This window comes from Castor canadensis, chromosome 5, assembly GCF_047511655.1.
Source record: "Castor canadensis chromosome 5, mCasCan1.hap1v2, whole genome shotgun sequence".
Lineage (NCBI taxonomy): Eukaryota > Metazoa > Chordata > Mammalia > Rodentia > Castoridae > Castor > Castor canadensis.
Genome location: NC_133390.1, coordinates 85,561,871 through 85,584,875, shown reverse-complemented (window position 1 = coordinate 85,584,875; position 23,005 = coordinate 85,561,871). Strand labels below are relative to the sequence as shown.

Here is a 23,005-nt window from a genome sequence, read left to right as displayed (position 1 = left end):
CCCTTTGGAGAAGGAGTACGGATAGGGATCATCATCCTTTCCAGAGTTGGCACCGTAGCACGGTTCCTGTTAACCTGGCATCCCTCCTTCCTCTAACTTGCTCATGGTTTCCTGGGCCTGAGGAGCCACTTCTCATGGAGGGGTGGGCTCTCCTGGTGGGCATTATGGGGTGCCCCTCTTGGCTGGGAGAGGAGGTGGGAGATACCTAGTTGTGGGGTACTTTGTAGAACATAAATTGCTGTATTGGCTGTCCTGCCAGGTTGTGATCTAGGCCCCTGTGGAGGCTCCCAGTTTCAGGCTGTTTATAGATGGAGGAACATTTTGTTGGTTTCAAGATGCCCTCTGTAAAATGGGCGCTGGATGCTGCGGTTTTTTGGTCCCGTGTAGTGTGATTGTGTGATGGTACCGCAAGGCCATCCTTGCCTCCCTGCCTTCAGGACGGTTCCTCAGTAGCTTGGGAGGGCAGGGCGGGCGTTTTCCGAACTCCGCTCCAGGCCGCACCTGCGTGGCGGTGACGTTGGCCTTGTCCCGCCTGCTTGGGGTGGAGACGCGGGAGTCACGCCCCCGCACTTACGTCACCAGCCCGGTTCCCTCTCCCGGGAGCGGCGGCGGACGCGCGGCTCCCACCCCCTCCCCTCACGGGTTGTCCCCTCCCCGGTGGCGGCCGCGGCCCGACCCTCTACAAGGCGATGGCCCGGGCCCCGAGCGCAGGCTAGCGTCCCTGGGTGCCCGGCCATGGGCTGTATCCGCTCTCGGAGCCCGGCGGGTCAGGGTAAGAGGCGGAGACCGGGCACGGTTGGGGAGTCGGGCTGCGGCCGCCCGGTACGCGGGCCGTGGGTGCGTGGGGGCCTTGAGGAGTGGGCCGGTGTCGGGAGAGGGAGGAGCCTGCACGCGAAGGCGGGCCAGGCCAGGGGAGGGAGCGAGGAGGGGGTTAACCGACTCCAGTTCGATCCGTGGCCTGTCTCCTCCTGGGCTTTGCAGAACAGACGCGTGGTCTTGCCGCCATCCTCTGTATCCCCCACTGCTGAGGATGGCAGGAGGAGCACAGCCTTGGGAGGGGCGGGGGAACCTGAGGACCCCATCTCTCCTGTCACTGGCAACTGGCCTTGCATGTCCACACACTCCCCTCTGCCTACACCTCTCCTCTCACTGTCTTGGGAGTGGCCTGTGTTGGGAACCTGCCTCTCCCAGCTGGGTGGCTGTCCTCTTAACAGTCAGCCTGCAAACGAGGGCCAAGCACCCTACCAGAGTTTTCCACTAACACTTGCTTCCCATTCAGAGTCGGTTGATTGAGGCCCCATGTGGGACACCTGTCAAAATCTGATCACGTCTCACCTCTTACAATTGCTTTTAGTTTCCTTCCTCCACCCCTACCAAAACCAAAATCATCCTAACTCAGGAGAAGGAGGTCATCAGTGGGCTTCCGTCCCACAAACACTGACCCCTGCTCAAGCCTTGGTTTCCATGGATGGTGATGCATGTAAGGGCCTGGTCTTAGTGGGTCTGCCAATCTACAGTGTTGTGGGTTTCTTTAAAGCCTAATGCCAGACAAGGACTTGTGACATTCAAGACCTTGGAATGGGTCCTGGGCCTTCAAGGCAAGTGACCAGTCACCCAGGCTTTGGTGTGGTTGATTCTTAAGGCTTTTTAGAGCTAAACTCTGGGCTGAGATTTTTACTTCCCTTGAGGAATTCTGGGATTTGTAGTCCTAAATTAACCTCATGGCTTTTGAAGCTGAGAAACACAGCAGGCTGCTCTGATCTTCTGGCTTGCTGAGAGTTCAGAAAGTCATCCCCTCCTGTAGTCAGGGGAGAGTTTGGCTGACCTCAGGGACTGGCCTGGACAGCTCTGATTAGGTACCAGCTGGGGGCTAGGGATAGTCTGTAACTTGTCTTCCTTCTGGTTGGTAGCATTTCTGGGGACCACCAGCTGGCTGAGGCTCAGGGACAGAGACGGCTGCTCCAGCTAAAGGTCAGTTGTGATGTACATGGCCTGTTGGCACTGTCTAGGGGATGGGCCTCAGTTCCTTAAACCCCAGATGGCTTTGCTAGGCCCCTGGCACTCCCACCTCCTCAAAGCCATGAGGCAGGAGTGTTCTCCGTATGTGACTAGGCACGAGTTCCAAGTGGGGAGGGGACTGGCTCAGCATCCAGAGCCAGAACAGGAATAGAACTGGGAGCTGAGCCTGGAGCAGTTCTGGGCTTTTGGTTCTCTGCATCAACACAGCCAGCATGCCTATGATTTCTGTGCTGGGCAAAATGTTTCTGTGGCAGCGAGAAGGGCCTGGAGGACGATGGACTTGTCAGACAAGTCGCAGAGGTGAGACCAGAGACCTTCGATGTGATCTGGGAGGTGATGGGGAGCTGAGGCGTTAAGGTGTTGAGGTGCTCAGATGGAGAGAGGAAAATTACTCTGGTTTAAATATTAAGAGTCAGGCTTAAACAAGGAGAACTCAGGCTGGGGCCAGAAAGGGCCTCAGGAAAAGGTTTTTAAGAGGTGAAAATGAAAAAAACCATGGGTTTGTTAGAAAAGGAGTAAAGAGCTGCCGACCAGTTGAGGCAAGACAGAAAAAGTCCAGGCAGCAGGAAAGCAGCAAGCCTGCAAACAGTCCAGGCTGGTGATGGGGAGGGGGACAGTAGTGGTAGAATTCAGTGTGCTTTCCAAGAGGAGTGGGTAGGCTGAGAAACTGGGAGAAGATTCAGAATTTATTCACGTTTTGGTTTCACCCTAGAGTTTTGATGGCAAAATATTTGTAGAGGAAGAAGGTGGCCATTGGCCTGCCACAAAACTGCTGGTCAGAGCTGTGGGATAGGAGTTTTCAGAGTTGAGGAGAGCACTAGGTGGTCCATTGATATTCTGGGAGATGGGGGAAGGGATAACACGAAATGGTCAGGCAACACTGGATGAAAATGAGGACCTTGGCAGAGTGGGGACCCAGCTAAACAGCCTTTTCCCCACCCAGTGGCCTCGGATCCCGCGTGGGCTGTGGAGTGGATCGAACTTCCTCGTGGCCTCTCCTTGTCCTCCCTGGGATCTGCTCGGACCCTCCGAGGCTGGAGCCGATCATCCCGTCCTTCCTCCGTGGACAGCCAGGACTTGCCAGAGGTGCTGGGGCCCCTATGTCGGTGATGATGGGGAAGAGTTGTCGTATCCACATTTAGGAGATCTGTATCCCCACCCCCGTCTCGCCATCCTGCTCCGGGCTCCCTTTTCCTGTGAGCGGAGGCGCTTTCCGGCCGGCGAGCCGCAAGGCCGCCCCCGCACCGGTCTGCTGTGGTCGGGCGCGGTGCCAGCGGGCGGGCTTGATCGCGTCTTCGGCGCTGACGTCAGCGCATCCCGGGCCGTATCCCGGGAGACCCTGTTGCATGGTGATGGGTTGCCAGGGAGACATACACCTTTTTCTCTGGGTCTGGGCCGCAGCTGCGCGGAGCGCTGGGCACGGATGGCGGCGGCTGGGGGGAGCGAGGGGAGGGAGGGAGAGCGCGCCAGGAAACACCCTGCAGGTGGTCCTTCGCCCAGGCCTGGCTGGAGGCTACCGGCGCCACCTTGGGGGCTCTGTCAGCCAGGTACTGAAGAGGGACAGAGGGTGGGCCTGAGGTCAAAGGGGCAGGTGGAGGCAGCTATTGTATGGAATGGACCATGATAGAGGAGAGTTAGGAGAGAGAGAAAGAGTGAGAGAGAGAGAGAGAGAGAGAGAGAGAGAGAGACTGAGTGTGTGTGTGTGTGTGTGTATCTCTTCATTGAGAGACACATTTCCTAGGACTTGTCAAGGAGCAGTGAGCCAAATGCAGGATGGAGTGAGGAGCCCAGGTGAATCAGACTCAGGCCCTGCCATCCCCAGCTCTCTCAGGAGCAATACAAGGGTAATGCTGGGGGAGGGGAGAGGGTGTCAAAGATGAGATTCATTCTGTGGGCTGATAGCATCATTAGGAGTAGCACTGGAGACAGGCAGGCCTCAAATGGTAGGGAGTATTTTGTCAGGTAAGAATTGCCTTCTTGGCCCAAAGGAAAGGTGGTTCCTTTTCCTGGAGGCCAGCAGGCTACTTACCCATAGGGAAGGTGGAGGAGTGGGATTGTATTGGGCAGAAATCAGTACTGGATTCTAAGGAGCCGCAAAGGCCTCAGAGTGGATTCCTTCAGTGCCTGGGTAGGAAGTCTGCACTAATGTCACTGGACGGTGGAGGAACCCAGAAAAGACTTTAAATAAAGACATGCCGTGACCAGCCACACCACACTCCAGGAAAATTATTTGTTTACATTTCTACATTGCCTCACTCTGCCTATGCATTTTGAGCAATTACTATGTATTAGCCAGTGTGTTAAACGCTGGGTGCAGCATTGACCACAACAGGAAAAACTCCTCAAAGAGGAGGGAGACCAACAAGAAACCTGTAAAGCAGGACATAATTACACATGGCGATTAAGGGTACATAGATATAGTCTAGTTGAAGACTACAAAAGGGAGGACAGACCACTGGCAGGATGACCAGGAAGGCTCTTCTGAGGGGGTGATATTTTAGCTTAAACTGAAAGGATGAGAAAGAGTCTGCTGGCCATGGGAAGAGAGGGAAGGAGAGAGGAGCACTTACATTCACAGCAGAGGTGGCAGAGGTTAGGGAACCATGACTTGTGCTAACCTGAGCAGGGCATTGAGGGCTTGAGAAAGGGCAGTGGCAGTGGGAGAAAGGGCAAGGGCAGCATAGCTTGGAGGTGGAATCTCAAGGTCTGAACAACAGATATGGACAGGCAAAGCTTAAGGGAGAATTGGTGGTAATGCTGAACTAGGGAGCCAGGTTGAATGGGAGGACAGTGGGGCGACTGCAAAGTAGAGAGGTCAGGAAGCAGGGCCAGATATAGGGGGAAGAGTGGGTTTGACTTTGGTCATGCCAGTGTGTGGCTCTGGTAGGCAGTCTAGGAACAGCTAGAATCTGGACCTGAAGACTAAGAGAAGTGGGGAGGGAACCTTAAAGGAGTCCCTGATGCCATATCATTCTCCCTTGCCTCTCCTTAGAGGCCCCACTCCATAGTTCACTTCCTGACCTGCCTACTTACGCTCTGGGAACTGGGAATGTGGAAACTTAGCTATAGTTCTGTTCCCTTGGGCCTGCTCGAGTCTTCATTGCTCCCTGAGAGGACAGTTTGCTAGTCCTAGCCTCTTATCCTTTTATGTACACCTGCAGCCACTGGGGCATCAGGTGTATGTGCTGCCCTGGCATTCCCAGGTCCCAGCTCCCTCTCATGCCTTGGGTAGGATGTGGGCATGTTGAGGGAAGGTCAGTGCTGTCAGAGGGACACTGACCTTCTGATGGTGTTATTTAAGGTGAATGTTGGAGACACAGTCGCAATGCTGCCCAAGTCCCGGAGAGCCCTAACCATCCAGGAGATCGCTGCGCTGGCCAGATCTTCCCTGCATGGTAGGCAACCCCTCCTATGCCTCTGGCCTTTGTCTTTCTCCTTTTTGCCCATGTCCTTTGGGACTATTTTCTGTGGACACTTGCTGGGATCTCCCTTATACAAATGAATCCCAGCCCTTCCTCCCACCCAGAGGCACACATGGATCTTAATTTCCTTCCCACTTCCACTTCTCTATCAGGTGTTGCTTGAGTAGTGTCCTTACCAGACTTCTCCTATCTACCTTTAGGTATCTCCCAGGTGGTGAAGGATCACGTGACTAAGCCTACGGCTATGGCCCAGGGCCGAGTGGCTCACCTCATTGAATGGAAGGGCTGGAGCAAGCCCAGTGACTCACCTGCTGCCCTGGAATCAGCTTTTTCCTCTTATTCAGACCTCAGCGAGGGTGAACAAGAAGCCCGCTTTGCAGCAGGTGAGTGGCCCAAAAGAGGTTGGCCATACACTTGTCACTAGGCTGCTGCCCCTGAGCTCTGGCCTGGTGTGGGGATTGAAGTCTTTCCGTAGCCCTGTCTCTGCAAACTGCGCCCTAGTCTTTGCTCAGCTCCTGTGCTAATGAATTCTGCATCTCCCTGATAGGAGTGGCCGAGCAGTTCGCTATTGCAGAAGCCAAGCTCCGGGCGTGGTCTTCAGTGGATGGGGACGACTCCACTGATGACTCCTATGACGAGGACTTTGCTGGGGGAACTGACACAGGTGAGGGGCATGCTGGTGCTGCCAGATGGGGAGAACCTGTGTGATAGGCCTTGTTATCATCTCTGAGCCACACCCAGAGCATTCTCAGCCTTCAGGACAGGACAGGGCAGACCTGATAGCCCAGGGGCAGGAGGACTGGCCACACTAATGGAAATTACCAGTTGGAAATGGAGTAGCTCCTTTCCTACAGGTGCTCAGCCTTCTCTCTTCATGAGTACTGTTGGGCCTTGCAGTCTTCAAAATAAATAAATAAATAAAAAGAAAAAAGCCCAGAGACCTCAGGACACCTATGCAGCAGCCCTGTCTCTGGGAGGGTCTGCGGTGCTCTTGCCTTTTCCTCTCAAGTCTGTGGTAGGACAGATGAGCTGCAGTGCAGTGCCCAGCACCTCACAGGGCAGTGGCCCCTGGCAAACAGGAAAATGTGCTGGGCCTGGACTCCACAGGGCGCTGGCTCTAGCTCAGCATCCTTGCATTCCAGTCTGTGAGCTGTGCTCTTGGCCAGTGTTTGAAGAGGGGGGACCTGAGGGCTGTGCAGCTGTGCTCCACTCTTCTTGCATTTTCCATTCCCTAAGCTATATGGTTGACTTTCTCTGTAGCTCCTGGGCTCAGGCCTTACAGGACCCCCACCCCCAACCTCTTTGCCTTTGAAGATAGTCTCTACCAGCTTCTACCCCTCTAGCTAATTAACAAGTTCTCCAAGGCAGGCCCTACATTAGAGTAGGCCAGAGTCTGTTGCTGTGGTCCATAGGAAACTGATTTGGGTGCCTGAGGCCAAGATAGAACCCCCAATCAGTGTTTTCACTTGATTGACTTCCAGGCCTGCTCTGACCCTGGGATAATGATAATAACCAACATTTATTCAAGCCTGCTACTAGCCCATGTGGAATCTTTGAACAGGTTTTTTAAAAGGTACCCCCTTCCTGACGGGCAAAGCCCCATTCCACAGCATGTTGCTTAGTGAGCAGAGTGTGGGCTGAATTTCAGCCCTCACCCGTTGCCTGGTGAACACCCCACAGGACCATATGTGGTGGCCCTGCTTTTTTTGCTTGCTTCCTATGTGCCAGATTTGTTCTCTCAACAACCCCATAAGATAGGTTTTGTTAGAATTCCTAATTTACCATGAAGGGAAGGAACTAAGGCATCAAAAATTGTGACTTGTTCAAGGTTACCCAGCTTCTATACTCATCCCCTGCCCAGCTAAGGCAGGAGTTGAGGGGTCGGCAGGGTGTGGCCTTGTGGCTTCCAGGTTGGCCCATTGAAATGGGCCAGCAGAACTGTCTTCTTTTCTCTCCTTCTAGATATGGCTGGGCAGCTGTCTCTGGGGCCCCACCTCCAGGACCTCTTCACTGGCCGCAGATTCTCCCGGCCTGTGCGCCAGGGCTCCGTGGAGCCTGAGAGCGACTGCTCGCAGACCGTGTCCCCAGATACCCTGTGTTCTAGTCTGTGCAGCCTAGAGGATGGGTTGCTGGGCTCCCCGGCTCGGCTGACCTCCCAGCTGCTGGGTGAAGAGCTGCTCTTTGCCAAACTGCCCCCCAGCCGGGAAAGTGCCTTCCGCAGCCTGGGCCCATTGGAGGCCCAGGACTCACTCTACAACTCGCCCCTCACAGAATCCTGCCTTTCCCCTGCTGAAGAGGAGCCTGACCCTTGCAAGGACTGCCAGCCGCTTGGCCCTCCGCCCATGGGCAGCTGGGAACGGCAGCGGCAAGCCTCTGATGTGGCCTCTTCTGGGGTGGTGTCCTTAGATGAGGATGAGGCAGAGCCGGAAGAACAGTGACCCACATCATGTCTACTGATGGCATGTGTCCCCTGGCTGCTGCTGGGGGCAGAGCCTCCATGCCCAAGTGTGGGCTCAAGGCTCTCAGCCTAGAGGGCTCCTGGGAGCACTCACTTCTCGTTGTGTGTTTTGCATGAAAGTGTTTGGAGAGGAGGCAGGGGTCGGGCTGGGGGCGCATGTCCTGCCCCCACTCCTGGGGTTTGCCGGGGGTTGCCCGGGGCCTCTGGGGCATGACTACAGCTGTGGCAGACAGTGATGTTCATGTTCTTAAATCCAAAATGCCACATTTCCTCCTCGGATGATGTGAACCCCTTAAGGGGGTTGCTGTGACTGGGTTGGGGGGTGGAGTGGGAGGAAAAGCCTGGCCACCTCCTCCCCCCAACCCTCCATGAACCTCTCCTTCGCTTCTCTCCTCACCTTCAAGTCCATGTGCAGTGCTTGATAGAACCACCTCCACCTGGGGTCTGGTTCCTGCCCTCAGGAGCCTACAGATTGAGCCGTCCCCTGAGGGCCCCTTGCCCAGCTGGGCTCTGCTGTGTCTTCATCGTCTCTAAACCTTCTTCTTTCTTCCTGAAGACCGAGGGTTTCTGGTCTGTTCTTTCAGTCGGATCTTCTCTGGGAGGCATTGGAATGATGAAAATGTGTGCCCTCCATCCTTTTCTGGCCCCGCCATGAAGCCTGGGCCCTTTCCCAGCCCTCTAAGGATGTGTGGGCACATGCAGAGTTCTCTGGAGGGTGGAGCTGGAAGAACAGATAGCTCTGGTTGCTACAGAGCTCTGACTTGAATGTTCTTCCAGAGTGGGCCACAAGGGGGCCACAGAGATGGCAGGAAGCTGTCAGCTGATGCCTGCACCTGGTCAGAATTGTGCCAATGAGTGATGGGAGGGAATAGTGCCTTTCTTGGCTGAACGGAAGGCCACAGCCACAGTACTAGGGGCCCTGCCCCAGCCAGTATGTTAATGACCAGGCAGTGATGGCCTCTGGCAGATCACGCATTCCAAGGACACTGGGTTCTAGATGGCTATGGGGAGGGTAAGTGACTGCAGAATTAGAAGCCTTATAGGCTTTGTCAGGTAAGAGGACCCAAGGTAAGAACAACAGCTTACAGGCACAAACATTCTATATATAAGTGGCTCATTAGGTGTTTATTTTGTTCTATTTAAGAATTTGTTTTATTAAATTAATATAAAAATCTTTGTAAATCTCTATATACATCTGGTCATTGGAGGTTCCAGTATAAACCCATCTTAGTTGTACCCCTTTCCCGTTCAAAGAGGGAGCAGGGGTCATGTGACCCCACCCCATCCTGTCAGGACAGTCCTCAGTGCGGATCTTCCTGCTGCAGTGGGTGCTGGGTCAGATTACAGGTAGGATGGTGTGGGAGAAGCTGGTGCTCCATTCTCTGGCTGCAGCTGCCTCCTGCTTTCCCAAGGCAGAAGCAACATGGCCACTACTGAGGCCACCCGTTGAGGGGTTCATTGGCACTTGTCGTCACTATCAGAAGGGCTGCCCTCTCGGGGGAGGCCATGGTGGGAGCGGGGTCCCCAGAGCGCATGAACTTCTGTGGTCTCTGTGTCACTGCTGCTGGTGGCACTGTCTCGGAAGCTGGCAAGGGGTGGCCGAACTTTGACACCCTGGGCTGTGACAGAGCCCTCAATAGCCTTCCGGAGCTGGAAAGGAGAGGGTCAGATGTCTGCATTCAGAGCTCTGCTCACATTCCTCCCCAGCACTTCCCCAGGGGAGTTGAACATAAGCTTCCATGTCCTTTTGGAAGTGGCTTTGGTGGTCCTGTTTTCTTACCTCCTTTAGGGTAACAATTCCAATGAGTCTGCCAATGCTGGTGACATAAGCATGGTCTACTCCCAGCAGTGAGAAGATGGTGTGAGTCTGTGGGGTGGAGAGAAAACACTGAACTTGATGTTCAAAGTGGCAGCTCTGAATCACAGGCCAAAGGAGTCCAGGACAGGTGGAGGTAGCACAGAGGGGGTGCCACAGATAGTGGGGTAGAGAATACACTGCTAGAGGGAAAATAATTGTGGGAATGTGACTGTGCCCCAAGGCTTGAGAAACCTGTTAGCCGTAATCCTTATGCTTATATTAATGGGGCCTCCCCACTCCCCTGTGTTTTTCTTGCTCTGGGCCCTCCCCAAGCTTTCAAATATGATCACTAAGGGTTCAGACGTCATCAGCCTGTTTCCCTTGTGCCTTGAGTGGATTTTCTTGGGCCAGATGTCTTGAAACAGCTTTCCTGACTCAGCAATTCCTAGAATTTTGACCTATTTTTTATCTCACTGTTCTAAGCGTGCTTGTAAGCAGCCTCTTGATGTAATGGGTGACTTGAGATGGGCAGTAATCACCCAGTAGATTACTCATAACTCATTTAAATGGTCTTAACACTTTTAAAATGTTTTCTTATACATTGAAATTATATAGGAAGGACTTTTAGACTTTCCTAACTTTCTCCATCCAAGGCATGACTACTTATAAAAAGGCAAGTTCAGTTTTGAACTAAACTCTTCTGTTTTCCTTCAATACCTATAATTGTCATGTGGTTAGGAAGCTCTTCCTCATATCGAACTTGACTCCTACATGTTATAAGTTAGCCTTAATTTCCTTGTCTGACTCCAGAGGGAAACATTTTACTTATAAGGTGTGTTTCTCTTGTTTGGCCATGCTGGGGTTTAAAGTCAGGGCCTCACACTTGCTAGGCAGGTGCTCTAGCACTGGAGCCACTCTACCAGCTACAAGGCTTCTTATTTTAATAATTTCTTAGACTTGGGCTGGTGGAGTGGCTCAAGTGGTAGAGCACCAGCCTAGCAAGCATGAGGTCCTGAGTTCAAACTCCAGTACATCAAAAACAATTTTTTTCTTAGCCCTATCTTTTTATGGTTAAATAATTCCTCTCATCTTCTCTTAGGGAGCCATTAGTTTCCTTGAATTTTCTTTTCCCCACAGTTTTAATCAGACTGAGCTTCTGGCAGGCATGCACTGAAGGTTTGTAAACCACTTAGCACCAAACTTCCCCAACCTTCTTGAATATCTCCGCTGTTCTCCCCAGCTCTCAACCACTCTGCTCCCCAGGACTGGGTTCTCCTGGTTTCTGCCTGCCTTCTCTCCAGGTTAGCTCTACCATCCCATGTGATTTCCCAAATGTGAGGAATGCCCAGGCTCCCCAGAACGGCCCATGAGACCCTTTCCAAGCCAACTCCAGCCTGGCTTTCCAGCCTCAGATTCTGCTGTGCAACTCTAGCTTCGAGCTTCACATAATTCCATCTTTTTCTGAAAACATCATTTCTTCCACAGTCCTTCCCTCATTATACTGTATCTTAAATTCTCCCACAGTTCATCTTCCAATATGGTAATTTCTAATACACACTGAATACTTACTGTGTGTCAGGCACTACTATAAGTGAGCTCTTTTAATTCTCAACTCGATGAGGCATGAATCCCCACTTTATAGATAAGGAGAGTGGAGCCCAGAGAGGCTAAAAAGTTTGCAGGGTTACACAGCTGGCTCACACCAGGCAGCATGAGGATTTTGGGTTGGTAAGGGTCTGGCCCTTACATTGGCACTCAGGCCTCCTCACCTCTGCCTGCTGCTTTCCCCTTGGTGGCCCTGAATGAATGAGGTACCTAGTTGGTCTGGTGATCAATAGCTGCATGGGTCTGCAATGTATTCTCTCCTCTCTGAATGTTCTCCTGAACTTAATCAGGCTTGTACTTACTGATTTCTCAGGACTGCAATGACATTTGAATTTCTAATCTTTTATGTACTTATCATTCTAGTTCTTTGTACTGTTGTTAGTCAGTTCCTCAAAGGCTTCTTCTCTACTTCTGATTTTCAAGTTTGTAACAAACACCTACTTTGTCTTTTTTCATTTTAATTTAATTAGAGACCACACAGCCCATTGGAGGGCCCAAATTTCTTGGGCCTGGGAACAGAGAACTGACAGGGAAAGGGACAGCATGGCCTTCTGAAAGAATGCTGGAAGCAGAGCCAGGAGATCTGGGTTCTGGGCCTGTTTCTGCTAAACTGACTTAGGCAATTGATCTCCTCATTGCATGCCTCAGTTTCTCTATGGATTTGAATAGTTAAGACCACAGACTTTTGAGTCAGACTATCTTCCATTTCAGACTCAGTTCTGCTAGTTACTAGCTGTGTGACTTTGAGCAACTTGCTTAACCTCTCTGAATCTCTAGTTCTGCTATAAAAATTGCAATGTCATAATATCTCATCTAGTGTGGTTATGAAGATTAAATTACATGTGAAGAGCTTAGCACAGTGCCTGGCTAATAATGTCAGCATTATTATCATCACCATTATGGCTGTCTGAGGATTAGGTCATTATAGGAAAAGCTTTAGAGATTTTTGGAAGAAAGGCTTTAAATAAAAGCCTTACTATATTATCCTCAGGCCTACTGCTGTTTTTCTTGAACTGTACTGGAGTTTCTCACTCACTCTGATGTGAAGTTCCTTTATTACTTTTTTGTTTCTCTTTTTGGTGGCACTGGGTTTGAACTCAGGACCCCACGCTTCCTAGGTAGGTGCTCTACCACTTGAGCCACTCTCTCATTCTTGTTTCTCTTCTCTGCCCTATCCTTCCTGCCGCAGCCTCTGCTTATGTGTGCTATATTGGCTCTCAGGCACAGCTTATGTCTAAGCCAGCCACCCAGGCTGCAGGCCTTGGGGGTATTGCCTGTCCCCTTTCCCTTGTATCCTTCAATGGAGGCTTACATGATAAGTCTGTCAAAAATGTAGCTAAAACTCCCTTTGGCTTTTGTTGGGTGCATCTGCACTCCCTCTTTTCATCTGGAATTCTGCAGGTGCCAAGTGGTGCCAGCTACTCCATCCTTGGGAGCCCCCATGTTCTTTAGGCATTTGCCTCACCCACTGGCCTGTCTGTATTTAATTCCTCTCCATCGCTGCAGGCCATTCTCCCCTTCTGCTGAGCTGTCTTCCTGAGTCCCTACCAGCTTTCCTTTGACCCATATTTAGTCAAACTTTCTGGGGTCTGACATTCCAAGTCCCCCACTGGGTGTTTCTCATCTTTGTTTATCTCTTCTCTGCAGTCTCCCCACTCCTACTTGGCTGTTTGTTAGCTTGTTTATTAGATTTTCTTATCCCGCCTGTTTCTCACCCATTTTTTTTTTAGCGTGGGTGTATCAGCCTTGTTGGGCTCTGGCAGCCTACTGCCTAGCTCTGACCATGGCCTAGCCTTCTGGCTTCCACCCAACTCAAGCCTTGTCTTTGTTACTGGCTTGGTCCAGAGTTCCCTGGGGGCAAGGCTGGGCAGAAGAAAAATGATGCCTGGCTCCACCATGGAGCAGGACAAGGCTAATGGGTCCTGGCTTCCAGCCCCACATTGTCCAAAAAGCATCTCAGCACAGAGCCTACTCTCTCCCTGCCTTCCGTCCCTACTTGCCTGAGTCCAAACTTGTGTATGTGTGGGACCTACCTTGTGCAAAGAGGTCCGCTCCACCAGCTGGAAGGGGGCAGGATCAATTTTGCAGTCACTGAAGTTGACAGGTTCATCTAGTTGTTGCTCCTCCCACTCCAGAATCTGAGGGGAAGGGACTGAGAGTTAGGGGGAAGGTGCGCAAAGCTGCCCTCACCTCCCTGGAGGTCGGCCTGCCCCTTGGTCCCTCCTATCGGCCAAGATGATGACTGACCACACCCAGGAAGAAATAGGGTCCAGAGTCCAGTGGCACCTTACCTCTTCAGGGCTCATCTCGCCTTCCAGGCCTGAGTCACTCTGAGAGGGAGAGCGGAAGGGAGGTGGGTGTACCCAAGCTCTGGGAGACTTACCCGGTCTAGACCCCTGCCCTCCCTGCCTAGTGCTCCTGAGCTGCAGGGAGAAAGACACATACCGCCAGGGAGATTCGCACCCGCTTGAGCTTGCGCTTGTCACCGGACTCGGGCGTCTCCAACTTTGTCAGAGCCAAAGCAGAAGACAAGTTGAGTTTACAGGGAGAGGGGAGATGGGCCAGAGTTGACAGCTGGGAAGGCAGGAGGCAGGGAGAATGGGGAAGGCACCATAGGATTGATGGAGAGGGGGGTCTCAGCAAAAAACCAAGCAGGAGGGTAGCTCCAGTCACTCACCTCTGAAGCAGCTTCGGGAGGTGGACTGCCACAGAATAGGCTCCTGAGGGCAATGCCTGTAGACTCCCCATGGCCTGTGTTCCCAAACACAAGGCCCAGAGAGGGCAATGGCATCTTTGGGGAAGAGGGCAAGGAGAGAGGCCTTCCAGTTCTCTCCCTGGCCCAACTGGCCAGACCTGCCCAGATGGGAGGAGCTCTGGCAGAAGGGCTGACAGGACCCTATGGATGGCAGTGGCCTGTCTTAGACTGCCTAGATGGGCTCACCTGTGGCACTGTCCCTGAGGTTTGTGCTGTTGCTGGACCCCCTCTTGAGAGCAGGCTTCAGAGGCTTGTGTGTCTCCCCGCGAGTTACAGGGAAGCCTGAGTCCTCTGCTTTCACCTGTGTAGGCAGGGAAGTGCTGGGGAGGCTATGACCCAGGACCACGCTCTAAATCGTCTTCCCCTCCAGTCTACACAATGACACTTCCGAAGTGGTGTGTGGCTGTGGGGTTTTTCTCTTCACCTGGAGGTGGACAGAAGTCTCAGGGCTAGGAGGGCTCTCCTGATGGGACGGTGGGCAAGTCTGGACCTTTCTATGCTCCATGCACTGCCGCCGGCGGGCCGGGCTCAGCTGGGCCCCCAGTAATGCCACCACTTGTGAGCGCTCGATGGAGCCCAGCAGGATCATGGACTCTGGACAGAACAAAGGGGAGGACTGAGGACCGGGGGAAAGGTCCTCCCATCCCCACTCTCTCTCACACACAGAGTGGGGGCCTTGGACACTCTGCCACGTGACAGAGGGCAATCCTTGCATGACAAGTGTTAACTCATTCCCTTTGGAACCAGAGACTGCTCCTGACCTGCCTACCCCTCCCGGAGCAGTGCCCCTGGCAGATGTCTACAGCATGCCCCCGGCCTCACCAGGGGACTCCACAAGAGCCAACATGCGGCCCCTGGTCCTGTGCAGTGCCAGCCGCAGGTCCCGGAAGGTGCAGCTGAGGGCCACATGGGGAACGTCCCGCACCATGATGTCCTCCACTCGCACCCGGTACTGCCTGGGAACAGAGTGGGCACTCAGTGTGTGGATGGAATGGGGACAGTAGTCCAGAACACCACCATCCCAGTGCCATAAGGAAGGCTCCAGAGGCCTGGTGGGGGGAGGGGCAGAACAACAGGGGCTAAGGGCCAAGGAAAAATGGGCGCTCCCCACCCTTCTTTCCAATCAATAGGGGTCAGCCACAGCACTCCCAGGGTGAGGGAAGCTGGCCAAGAGGGAGGGAGCAAGGTAGCCACTCTCCCAGCTTCACTGGCTCAGGGCCTTGCTAGAGTTGGGAGCAACAGGTTCTCTGCAAGGCCTTATGTCCCTCACCCACAACCCCTCAGCACCCAGCCCTCCGTACTGGTGGCGGCCCCAGCCCAGCTCAGGCAGGTAGGGCAGCTTTTTAATCCGGATGATGCTATCATAGAGTGAGGGCTGCAGGCTCTGAGCAACAGCATTGGCCAGGATGACAGCAATCATGACAGGCAGAATGTGAGCGATCTGGCCTGTGAGCTCAAACACGATCACCGCTGTGGACACTGTGTGAGTCACCGCTCCCGCCAGCGCAGCCGCCCCTAGGAACAGCCACTCTCAGTCTCCTCAGGGTGCCCAGGCTCCAAAAGACCCTCCCTTCCCAGAGCAGGGCCTGTGGGGTTCCTCAAGAGTGTCCCATGCAGTTCTTGAGACTTGATCTCTGTGTTTGCCAGCAGGGGGCATCAGAGCCTCAGACTGGCTGGGCTAGGGGGTCTTTCAAGGTGGATGCAGACTTGGGGGCACTGCTGGGGATGTACGCACTTGCCTAGCATGCACAAGACCCTGGATTTGATCCCAGCCCCAAAAACAAACAGACCTCAGCACTCACCAACCACTGCGTAGCCCCCAGGCACAATTCGGTAGGTGCTGCTGTCTGTGTGAATCCCATCTGGGAACCAGGCAGCCATGCTCTCACCCACCAGACGCCCAAATGCTGCTCCTTCAGGGAGGGGGGTGGGAAGAGAAAGAGGTAGTGGAGGGGAAGGGCAGGGGCACTAGGAAGAGAGAGGGTCAGAGGGTGGGGGAGGGGCCAGGGGGTCACTCAGTGCAGGGGCTAGCCCTGTGAGGGTAGGGGTTTGGGGTAGGGCTGGACCAAAACCCACTCCTGGGTGCATAGGGGACAGCCCAGGGATGGCCAGAAGATGGGAAGGGTGAAGGCTGGGAGGACAGGCAGCTGCAGACTCACCAATGACAAAGACAGGCATGAAGGCCCCACAGGGCACTGGGATGGTGGTGGCCAGTGCAGACATCCAGAACTGCAGGCAACAGGGGATTCAAACAAGCAGAGGTGCTCCCACTCCCAGGGGAGCCTACCATGCTTATCTGGCAGGCACAATTTTTATTTTTGTTTTTTTGAGAGGGTTTGCTATGTAGCACAGAGGCTGGCTTCAAATTCACAATCTTCCTGCCTCTGCCTCCTGAGTGGAGGTTACAGGAATGCCATAAACCCTGGCATTGGCATGCACAATCTTCCTAGCTACCCCATAATTCCCAGAGGTGAAGGGAAGGGAAAGGATTCTGGAACCAGAAGCTTGGTTTCAAATTCTCACACACCATCTAGCTGTGTGATTTTGGGCCAATCACTTAACCTCTTTGTGCTTTGACTCCCCGCCTTTAGAACAGGGATAATACTAGCCTTCTGGTGGCAGTGCTTTTGAGGCTCACATGGCAAGTGTTTAGAACAATGGCCCCAAACAGACATTAGCATTATATGGCTATATAAGGGGCCTCACCTTCATGAGAATGAAGATGACCAGGGTGAGGAAGACATTGGCACGTGGTGGGCTCCAGGCCTGTGAAGTGCTGGGAGATTCTAGATCTTCTACTGGGCCCTGCCGGACCCAGGTCCGGTTGTCAAACAGGGTGACCAGTGTCTCTTTCTGTGAGAGCTAAGGTGAACAGGGTGCGTCATGCTAGGGCCCAGACAGGGCGCTGGGAAGGGGCCCACAGGAATCCACGAGAACAAGGGATCCCACAGTCAGGCTGGGGCTGTTGGCATTAGAAGGAATGCATCTCAGGGAAAAAAAAAAATCATGCATATTTCTGTTCTGCCCAAGGTTACCTGTCCAGCCATGAACTGTCCGAAGCCGGGGGGGAAGGTCAGAGTGGAGATGAGCAGAGTTACCAGTGCTGGGAAGAGCAGGCGTCTAGAGATGTAGGTTTTACATCATCAGACATGGCGGCACACCTCCTGTGGACTGGCCATGGGCTGGGTGCCCTCACATACCTCAGGGCTGAGGTCAGAGCACAGCCTTGGCTCTTATGTGAAAGTACACAGTCCCAAGAGAAGGTCCCTTTCACTTTTTTTATGAGTCCTGAGGGCAGTGGTGGAGGGAATGGGGGATCTGACCTGAAGGGCTTTCTGTAGCTCCCTGACTCTATAAGTGGGTAGCAGCAGCAGCAAATTCATCTCTAGCCCGGTCTTGGACACCTATGAGCTGTCACTCCACCTCCACCCTCAGAAGGCCCTAGTTGAAGGGCTTATTGTGTGAGGGTGTATAAACGTTTCTGCCTCTGTCTGTCTCATAGTGACTCTGAGTGAAGGTCAGTGTGAGGAAGCTGGGGTCACTCATGAAGTTGACCAAAGGTGCTGGAGGGGAGCAGGTTCAGTTGGTTGCCCCCTCCCTTAAGGACATCAGTCCAACAGAAGTCACAACTCAGGTCTCCCCACTCCCAACCATCAGGGTCATGAGAGAGAGAGAGCTATATTCCAGAGATAAAATATCTCACCCATCCCTATGGGTCATTGGGTAAACCAAGGCTCAAACACTCTGTAGGGGAGCACTGCTATTTGGGCCAGGCTGGACGACCCAAGAAAGCCTTAGTCTTTCATCCTAAATGTCTTCTGCCACTGACTAAAAGTTCAAAAGCGCCAATTTTCAGGCACTTCATATATACATCATAATGATCAGTCAGTTCAAATAAACCATTGGCTGATTTCTCAGTGGAGTGCCTGTTTTTGACTGGGCCACTGTTTCACCCCTCTCTGTCCCCTGCCCACTGTGGCCTTCATAAAACCCAGAGCAGCCTGGAGAAGAGTCTGTGGCCAACTCACTTCTTCATGAGGAAGCGATTAATGGTTTTCTGCTTCCGCATCACCTGGACAATCTTCCTGTTCAGGTAGACAAAGAGGGCTCCCCCGAAGCCACTAGCAATACTGGACAGGGAAGAAGCACCAGGGTAGGTGGGGGGTTTCCACATGGAAACCTCCCTCCTGCCTGTCACTCACCCAATGACAGCAAAGGCTGGCAGCTCTTGCAGGTCAAAGGGGAAGTCAAGTCGGAACCGGGTTTTGAAGAGAGCAGTAATGGTCTCTGAAGGGAAGAGTAGCAGTCTAGACTCGTGGCTTCACCCCCCCACCTGCATCATCTCTGGCCCCCACATCCCCCAGGTGCCCCACCTTCATCACGGTTCCAGACTGCCAAGACCCGGAAGATGAAGGCACTGAAGGTGGCCGCAAAGAAGCCCCGCCAGTAGTTTCGCACAGCGAAGAAGGTGGAGGTGACCTCGATGCTGAACAGGACGCCTGCAAGGGCCAGGGGGGAGCCCCACTTGAGGCCTGGGCCTGGCTAAAGGACTCAAACCCAGAGAAGAAGGCAAGAGGAGAGGCCAAGGGCAGGGTTGGGTGTGACACTGACCTTGGAGCCCTGCCTACCTCCGATAGGTGCTGCAAAGCAGCAGCCTACTCCCACCGCACAGGCAGCAGCCAGCATCTCTGTGTTCCGGGATTCATTCTGGCAGGAGTGGGGGCAATGGGGTTTCAGGCCCAGCTCAGCAGCCCATCCCACCCCCTCCCCTGGGGTTCCCCTTACCTCATAGATACCCCCAAAGAGAGAGAGGAACTTGCTGAGCAGGGCAGCACACATGCTTGCAATATGCACAAAAGGGCCCTGGGGGTGGGGGTAGGTGGTAAGTGGGGAGGGAACCTGCCTTGACCTTGGCCTGACCTCTTCCTCCACTAGGAGGGGCTTCTTCATTCCCCAACCTGAAGTTACCTCTTTGCCAAGGGGCATCCCACTTCCCAGAGCACAGGTTAGCCCGATGACCTTAGCTACAAAGGTCTTGAGGGTGAGGTATTCTTTTAGCACCACTCCCCGTAGAATGGTCTTCATCTCGGGGATGCCAGACCCTGTAGGGGACACATGTCCAGGAAGTCATTTGATGTATCCTGTACAGGAGGCTCTGACTCCTGCCCTTCTTTCCTCTCCTATCATACCAACAGCCTGAGGGGCCAGGATCTGTGTGAATCCAGCTGAGAAAGTAATGAGGACGACTGGGTAGGTGACCCAAGCCAGGTACTGGAGTAAGATGCTGGTGTTCAAGCCCCGCGACATCCACTGCTGAGCTGTGGGAAGAAGACATGCTGCTGGACCTCCATGTGCACACCCACTCGATGCCTGGCCCCTGGGACACACTGTTATGACAAGTTCTTCCAAGGAATATTGCTGGGACACAGATGGACGGGAAGGGGCCCTAGAGGGCATTCACTGGGACCAAGCCTATCACAGGTAAGCGGATCAGTTGGATAGGGGAGGCAAGAAGCTGTAGCCTGGGAGAGGGGGCAGTCAGACTGGCTGGGGAAAGTGGTCAATGACCAAGTACCCAAGACACCCCCACCAACTATAGCATGGAGGAAGCAGGGTGACCCGCCCCAGCCCTTCCCCTGCCAGCCCTTGCCCTCACCCTGCAGACAGACAGCGATGGCATAGTCCATGGCCCAGCTGACCAATGCCATGAGGAGCCCCAGTAGGACCAGGAAGATCCAGTCTTCACCAACCCTGGACACTAGGAACTTGTGGCAGTGTACAGAACAGACTAGGAGCAGGGAAGGGAAGATCTATGGGGAGGCTGGTCCCAAAATGCTCCTACCCCATCCTGACCTCTCCCGCTCCCCCACTGGCAGCTATAATGATCTCTGCCCCTTTCAGCACAGCACAGCCAGGTCCCCTGCCCCAACCCAGGTCTCACTGCGGCATCGGGCACAACGGCTCTGTCCGTATTCCAGGAGCTCTGGGGGAGTCCGAGTGGAAGGGGACCCCTTCCAGGGCTCAGGCCCTCCCAAGCGAATCCGAGCGGCTTCCTCTTTGGCAAAGGCCCCGAGTTCCTGAGTATACCGGCCATACATCTGGAGCAACGGGGAACATTGCGGGCATCAGTGTGTGGGGCTGGGTGGGAATGCAGGGAGGGCTCCTGGGGATTGACCCCTCCTTCCTCCTAGGCTCTACACTGTATATCCCCTGTTAAACCCACAGTTCCCACTCTGGCTCAAAGTGTGGGAACAATGCACAGTGCAGACTGTGGGGGCTGTCCTGGCTAGAGGGATCAACAGCCAAGGTACAGCGACAGAGCTCTGGGGGTGGCAGAATAATTGGACCTCTTCTCACAGGCTAGGGTTGGGGGCACTGAGGAGCAGTGGGAGGGAAGGCCTCAGAGAAGGGAAAAGATGGAAAAACCTAAGGTACAATCTGAAGGTGGGAGGAGGGAAAGTCAGAGAAGGAATGGTCAAGGGCATATGGGCAACAATAAGAGCCTGGTGGAGCTGAGGGCAGCTGAGATGAGTCTAGGAGCAGGCGCGGCCCCAATCCTTATCACGTTCCTGCTGGGCCTCTGGCCTGTGACCAACTCAGCTGCACTCCTCCTACCCACCCTAATCCCCTTGTCCCCATTCTCCACCCCCATCCCCACTTGCCTGCCAGCCCAGCTGGGAGTGGAAAGCCTCTCCGGATGGGTGGAGAGTGCTTGGTCGCCTTAGCCCCACTCTGGAGCTGCCCAGAGTCAAATGGCAGGTTGGGGGACAGCAAAGGCTGTGACTGTGGACGCTGGGGTGATGGGACGGTAGAGTCAGTCGCCAGAGCTTTGGCTAGACCTGCCAAGCTGGGCATGTGTTGGGGGGTGGGGAGGAGTAGATTCCGGCTGCCACCCGCAGAGCTTCAGGACACAAAGGGCTCCTGTTGGGCCTCGGGTGGTGGTGGGGGGGGGCAGGGAAAGATAGAGACACAGCGAGGGTGAGAGATAGAGAGTGAGGAAAGGGAGAAGCAGAGGGGAGAGAAGGCAAAAAAGAAGGGGTGAGGGAAAGCAACAGAGGAGAGAGATGAGAGAACAGAGCAGGGAGGAGGAAGAGAGTAGAGCATACAGAGACAGTAGGTGGGAGGAGGTGAGAGAAAGACAAAGGGTAGGAGGAAGAACATGGAGAACCTGGAGCAGAAAGTGCCCTGCCAGGAGAGAGGTTGACCCCGAGAGCTCATTCCAGAGATAGAGACACACGGAAGGAGATGGAGATGCGGCTGGTGCAAACCATTTCGGAGACTAGGTGCTTGGCTTCTTTGGTCTGTGCAGATTGACAGATAATCTCCCACCCTATGCCAAGGGCCTGTCCCTCTGCCCTCACTTTACTTTCACACCCACCACCTCTCCCAGTCATTCTGTTTCATACAGTCACTCTTTCTGGTAATTGGGCACCTCCCTGACTCAGTTATAGCCTAGGTCCTCTCCTCCTAGAGAGGTTCCTCCCTGCCACCCTTCTGGGCAAATTCCAGTCCAAGCTGATAAAAAGGAGCCATAGGACCTATTCCTTTTACTAGGGTTTCGGTCCCCCACCCCAGTGACAAAAGAATGGCTGCTCAAATACCAACTAACAGTGGTGCCATGAGTCAGCTCCAGAGCCCAGGACCCCAGCTTCTAATGAGGTCAAGGGACATCCCTGGAGTGGGTGGGGGCTGCCTACCCTACACGGACAAAGGTCCCAATTCCCACACCCATTCCCTGTTTCACCCATTCTCCCTAAAGCTCCTGTCCTCCAGAGTGGCAGGCCACCTTTTCCCAGAGGAAGGAATGAAGGATTCTTATTTTATTTTTATAAACTTATGTTTGCTGTACAGGGGTTTGAATTCAGGGCCAAACCTTGAGCCACTCTATCAGACCTTTTTTGTGATGTTTTTTTTTCGAGATAGGGTCTCCAGAACTATTTGCCCAGGCTGGCTTCCAACCTCCTGATCTCTGCCTCCTGAGTAGCTAGGATTACAGGCATGAGCCACAGTACAGGGCTAAGGAATTCTTGTTAATATTAGTGTTTTGAGGCTCCAAAGGCAGGGGCAGGAGCTGGGACTGGATTTGGATCTCATCATCTGCCTACACAGTCTTGACTCCTATGCTTAGCATAGTGCCATGCACATGGCCTGGACATAGGGAATGTCTGGAATGATGGAGACAGCAGTGTGCAGAAAGTTCAATGGTGCTGGGGAAGGGGAATGTGGTGTTGAGACGTGGGCCCAGGTGGGAGGAGAAGCGAAGGGAAGGACACCTGGGACAAGCATCTGGTGTCATTGTCCTCTGCAGGCACCCAGTCTCAGCCAGAAATCAGCCAGCAGCTTTCCAATCCTTTGGCCCTTTAGCCTCTCAGACTCCCGAGCCTCAGTTTCCCCAGTTTAGAAGGCTGAGGCATGGCTAGAGTAGGTCGCCAGCCCTCGCGCTTCCTAGGGAACCTGGAGCAGCGGTGCCCAGCGTACCCCTCAGGGCTCGGATCGACTTCACTTACCAGGGTCTGCTCATAGTGCAGCGCCCGAGGCTCCATCCCTTCCTCCGCCGCCGCGGCCGCCGAGGCCGCCATCTCCGCTCACTGCCCTCTCGCCTCCGTTTGCCGCTGGGGCTCTGGCCTGGACTTGGTCCCCGGCCCGTAGAGCCCACACCGGCACCCGTTCGGTCCCTGCAGCTCGGGCGGCTGAGTGAAGAGTGCGGCGGGATCCGGGCGGGCGCCGCAGGCTCAGCCTCCTGCTCGCGTCCCCTCCTTGGCGGGCGGGACGAGGGCGGTGCCCTCTGCGCCGCTCCGCCTGCTGGCCCATCCGGAGGGGCCGGCCCTGCCCGGTTGGGGTCTGCAGTGGGGCCGCCTCCCGGGCTCGGGAGAGGCGGCAGGGGGCGCTTGGAACGCGCGACCCGGCGCTCCCTAGCCGAGGAGGCCTGCGGCTGACGCCGGCACACC

At 54.2% G+C, this 23,005-nt stretch overlaps 2 protein-coding genes across 5 annotated transcripts; one reads left to right on the top strand and one right to left on the bottom strand.

Annotated features, from left to right (window-relative positions):
* The first annotated feature begins 576 nt into the window (after nt 1–576).
* On the top strand, nt 577–8,454 carry Fam131a (family with sequence similarity 131 member A). Of its 3 annotated transcripts, XM_074073633.1 has the most exons (8): nt 577–772; nt 1,911–1,971; nt 2,963–3,105; nt 3,761–3,863; nt 5,321–5,414; nt 5,642–5,824; nt 5,989–6,105; nt 7,404–8,454. In XM_074073633.1, exons 4-8 carry the CDS (start codon nt 3,786–3,788, stop codon nt 7,877–7,879), a joined length of 948 nt encoding a protein of 315 aa, XP_073929734.1. In that variant the 5' UTR covers nt 577–772; nt 1,911–1,971; nt 2,963–3,105; nt 3,761–3,785; the 3' UTR covers nt 7,880–8,454. The 3 variants fall into 3 exon arrangements, with proteins under 3 accessions (XP_073929734.1, XP_020031384.1, XP_073929733.1); XM_020175795.2 differs by lacking the exons at nt 577–772; nt 1,911–1,971; nt 3,761–3,863 and adding an exon at nt 2,017–2,319; XM_074073632.1 differs by lacking the exons at nt 577–772; nt 1,911–1,971; nt 2,963–3,105; nt 3,761–3,863 and adding an exon at nt 3,460–3,566.
* Nucleotides 8,455–9,167: 713 nt separating this feature from the next.
* On the bottom strand, nt 9,168–22,979 carry Clcn2 (chloride voltage-gated channel 2). Of its 2 annotated transcripts, XM_020175799.2 has the most exons (24): nt 22,565–22,947; nt 19,999–20,155; nt 19,714–19,845; nt 19,247–19,375; nt 19,026–19,159; nt 18,843–18,920; nt 18,686–18,764; nt 18,431–18,556; nt 18,260–18,344; nt 18,086–18,187; nt 17,093–17,177; nt 16,764–16,919; nt 16,217–16,286; nt 15,860–15,970; nt 15,359–15,572; nt 14,880–15,013; nt 14,482–14,651; nt 14,244–14,358; nt 13,980–14,053; nt 13,748–13,807; nt 13,594–13,632; nt 13,336–13,440; nt 9,680–9,766; nt 9,168–9,549 (listed from the first exon to the last, which is right to left on the bottom strand). In XM_020175799.2, the coding sequence occupies exons 1-24, from the start codon at nt 22,634–22,636 to the stop codon at nt 9,355–9,357; spliced, it is 2,709 nt and encodes a 902-aa protein (XP_020031388.1). In that variant the 5' UTR covers nt 22,637–22,947; the 3' UTR covers nt 9,168–9,354. The 2 variants fall into 2 exon arrangements, 1 of the variants encoding a protein (XP_020031388.1); XR_012448008.1 differs by lacking the exons at nt 9,168–9,549; nt 9,680–9,766 and having other exon boundaries at nt 13,340–13,440; nt 13,980–14,093; nt 22,565–22,979.
* Between the last annotated feature and the right edge of the window lie 26 nt (nt 22,980–23,005).

Excerpts from the sequence above, each read along its gene's own strand:
- Clcn2 (XM_020175799.2), bottom strand. The coding sequence starts at position 22,636 with ATGGCGGCCTCGGCGGCCGCGGCGGCGGAGGAAGGGATGGAGCCTCGG. Across the intron at positions 16,287-16,763 it reads TCATCTTCATTCTCATGAAG|TTCTGGATGTCTGCACTGGC; the intron begins GTGAGGCCCCTT and ends TGTTGCCTGCAG. Across the intron at positions 14,652-14,879 it reads GGCTCTTGTGGAGTCCCCTG|AGTCCATGATCCTGCTGGGC; the intron begins GTGAGGCCGGGG and ends TGTTCTGTCCAG.
- Fam131a (XM_020175795.2), top strand. The coding sequence starts at position 2,232 with ATGCCTATGATTTCTGTGCTGGGCAAAATGTTTCTGTGGCAGCGAGAA. Across the intron at positions 5,415-5,641 it reads GGCCAGATCTTCCCTGCATG|GTATCTCCCAGGTGGTGAAG; the intron begins GTAGGCAACCCC and ends ATCTACCTTTAG. Across the intron at positions 5,825-5,988 it reads AGAAGCCCGCTTTGCAGCAG|GAGTGGCCGAGCAGTTCGCT; the intron begins GTGAGTGGCCCA and ends TCTCCCTGATAG.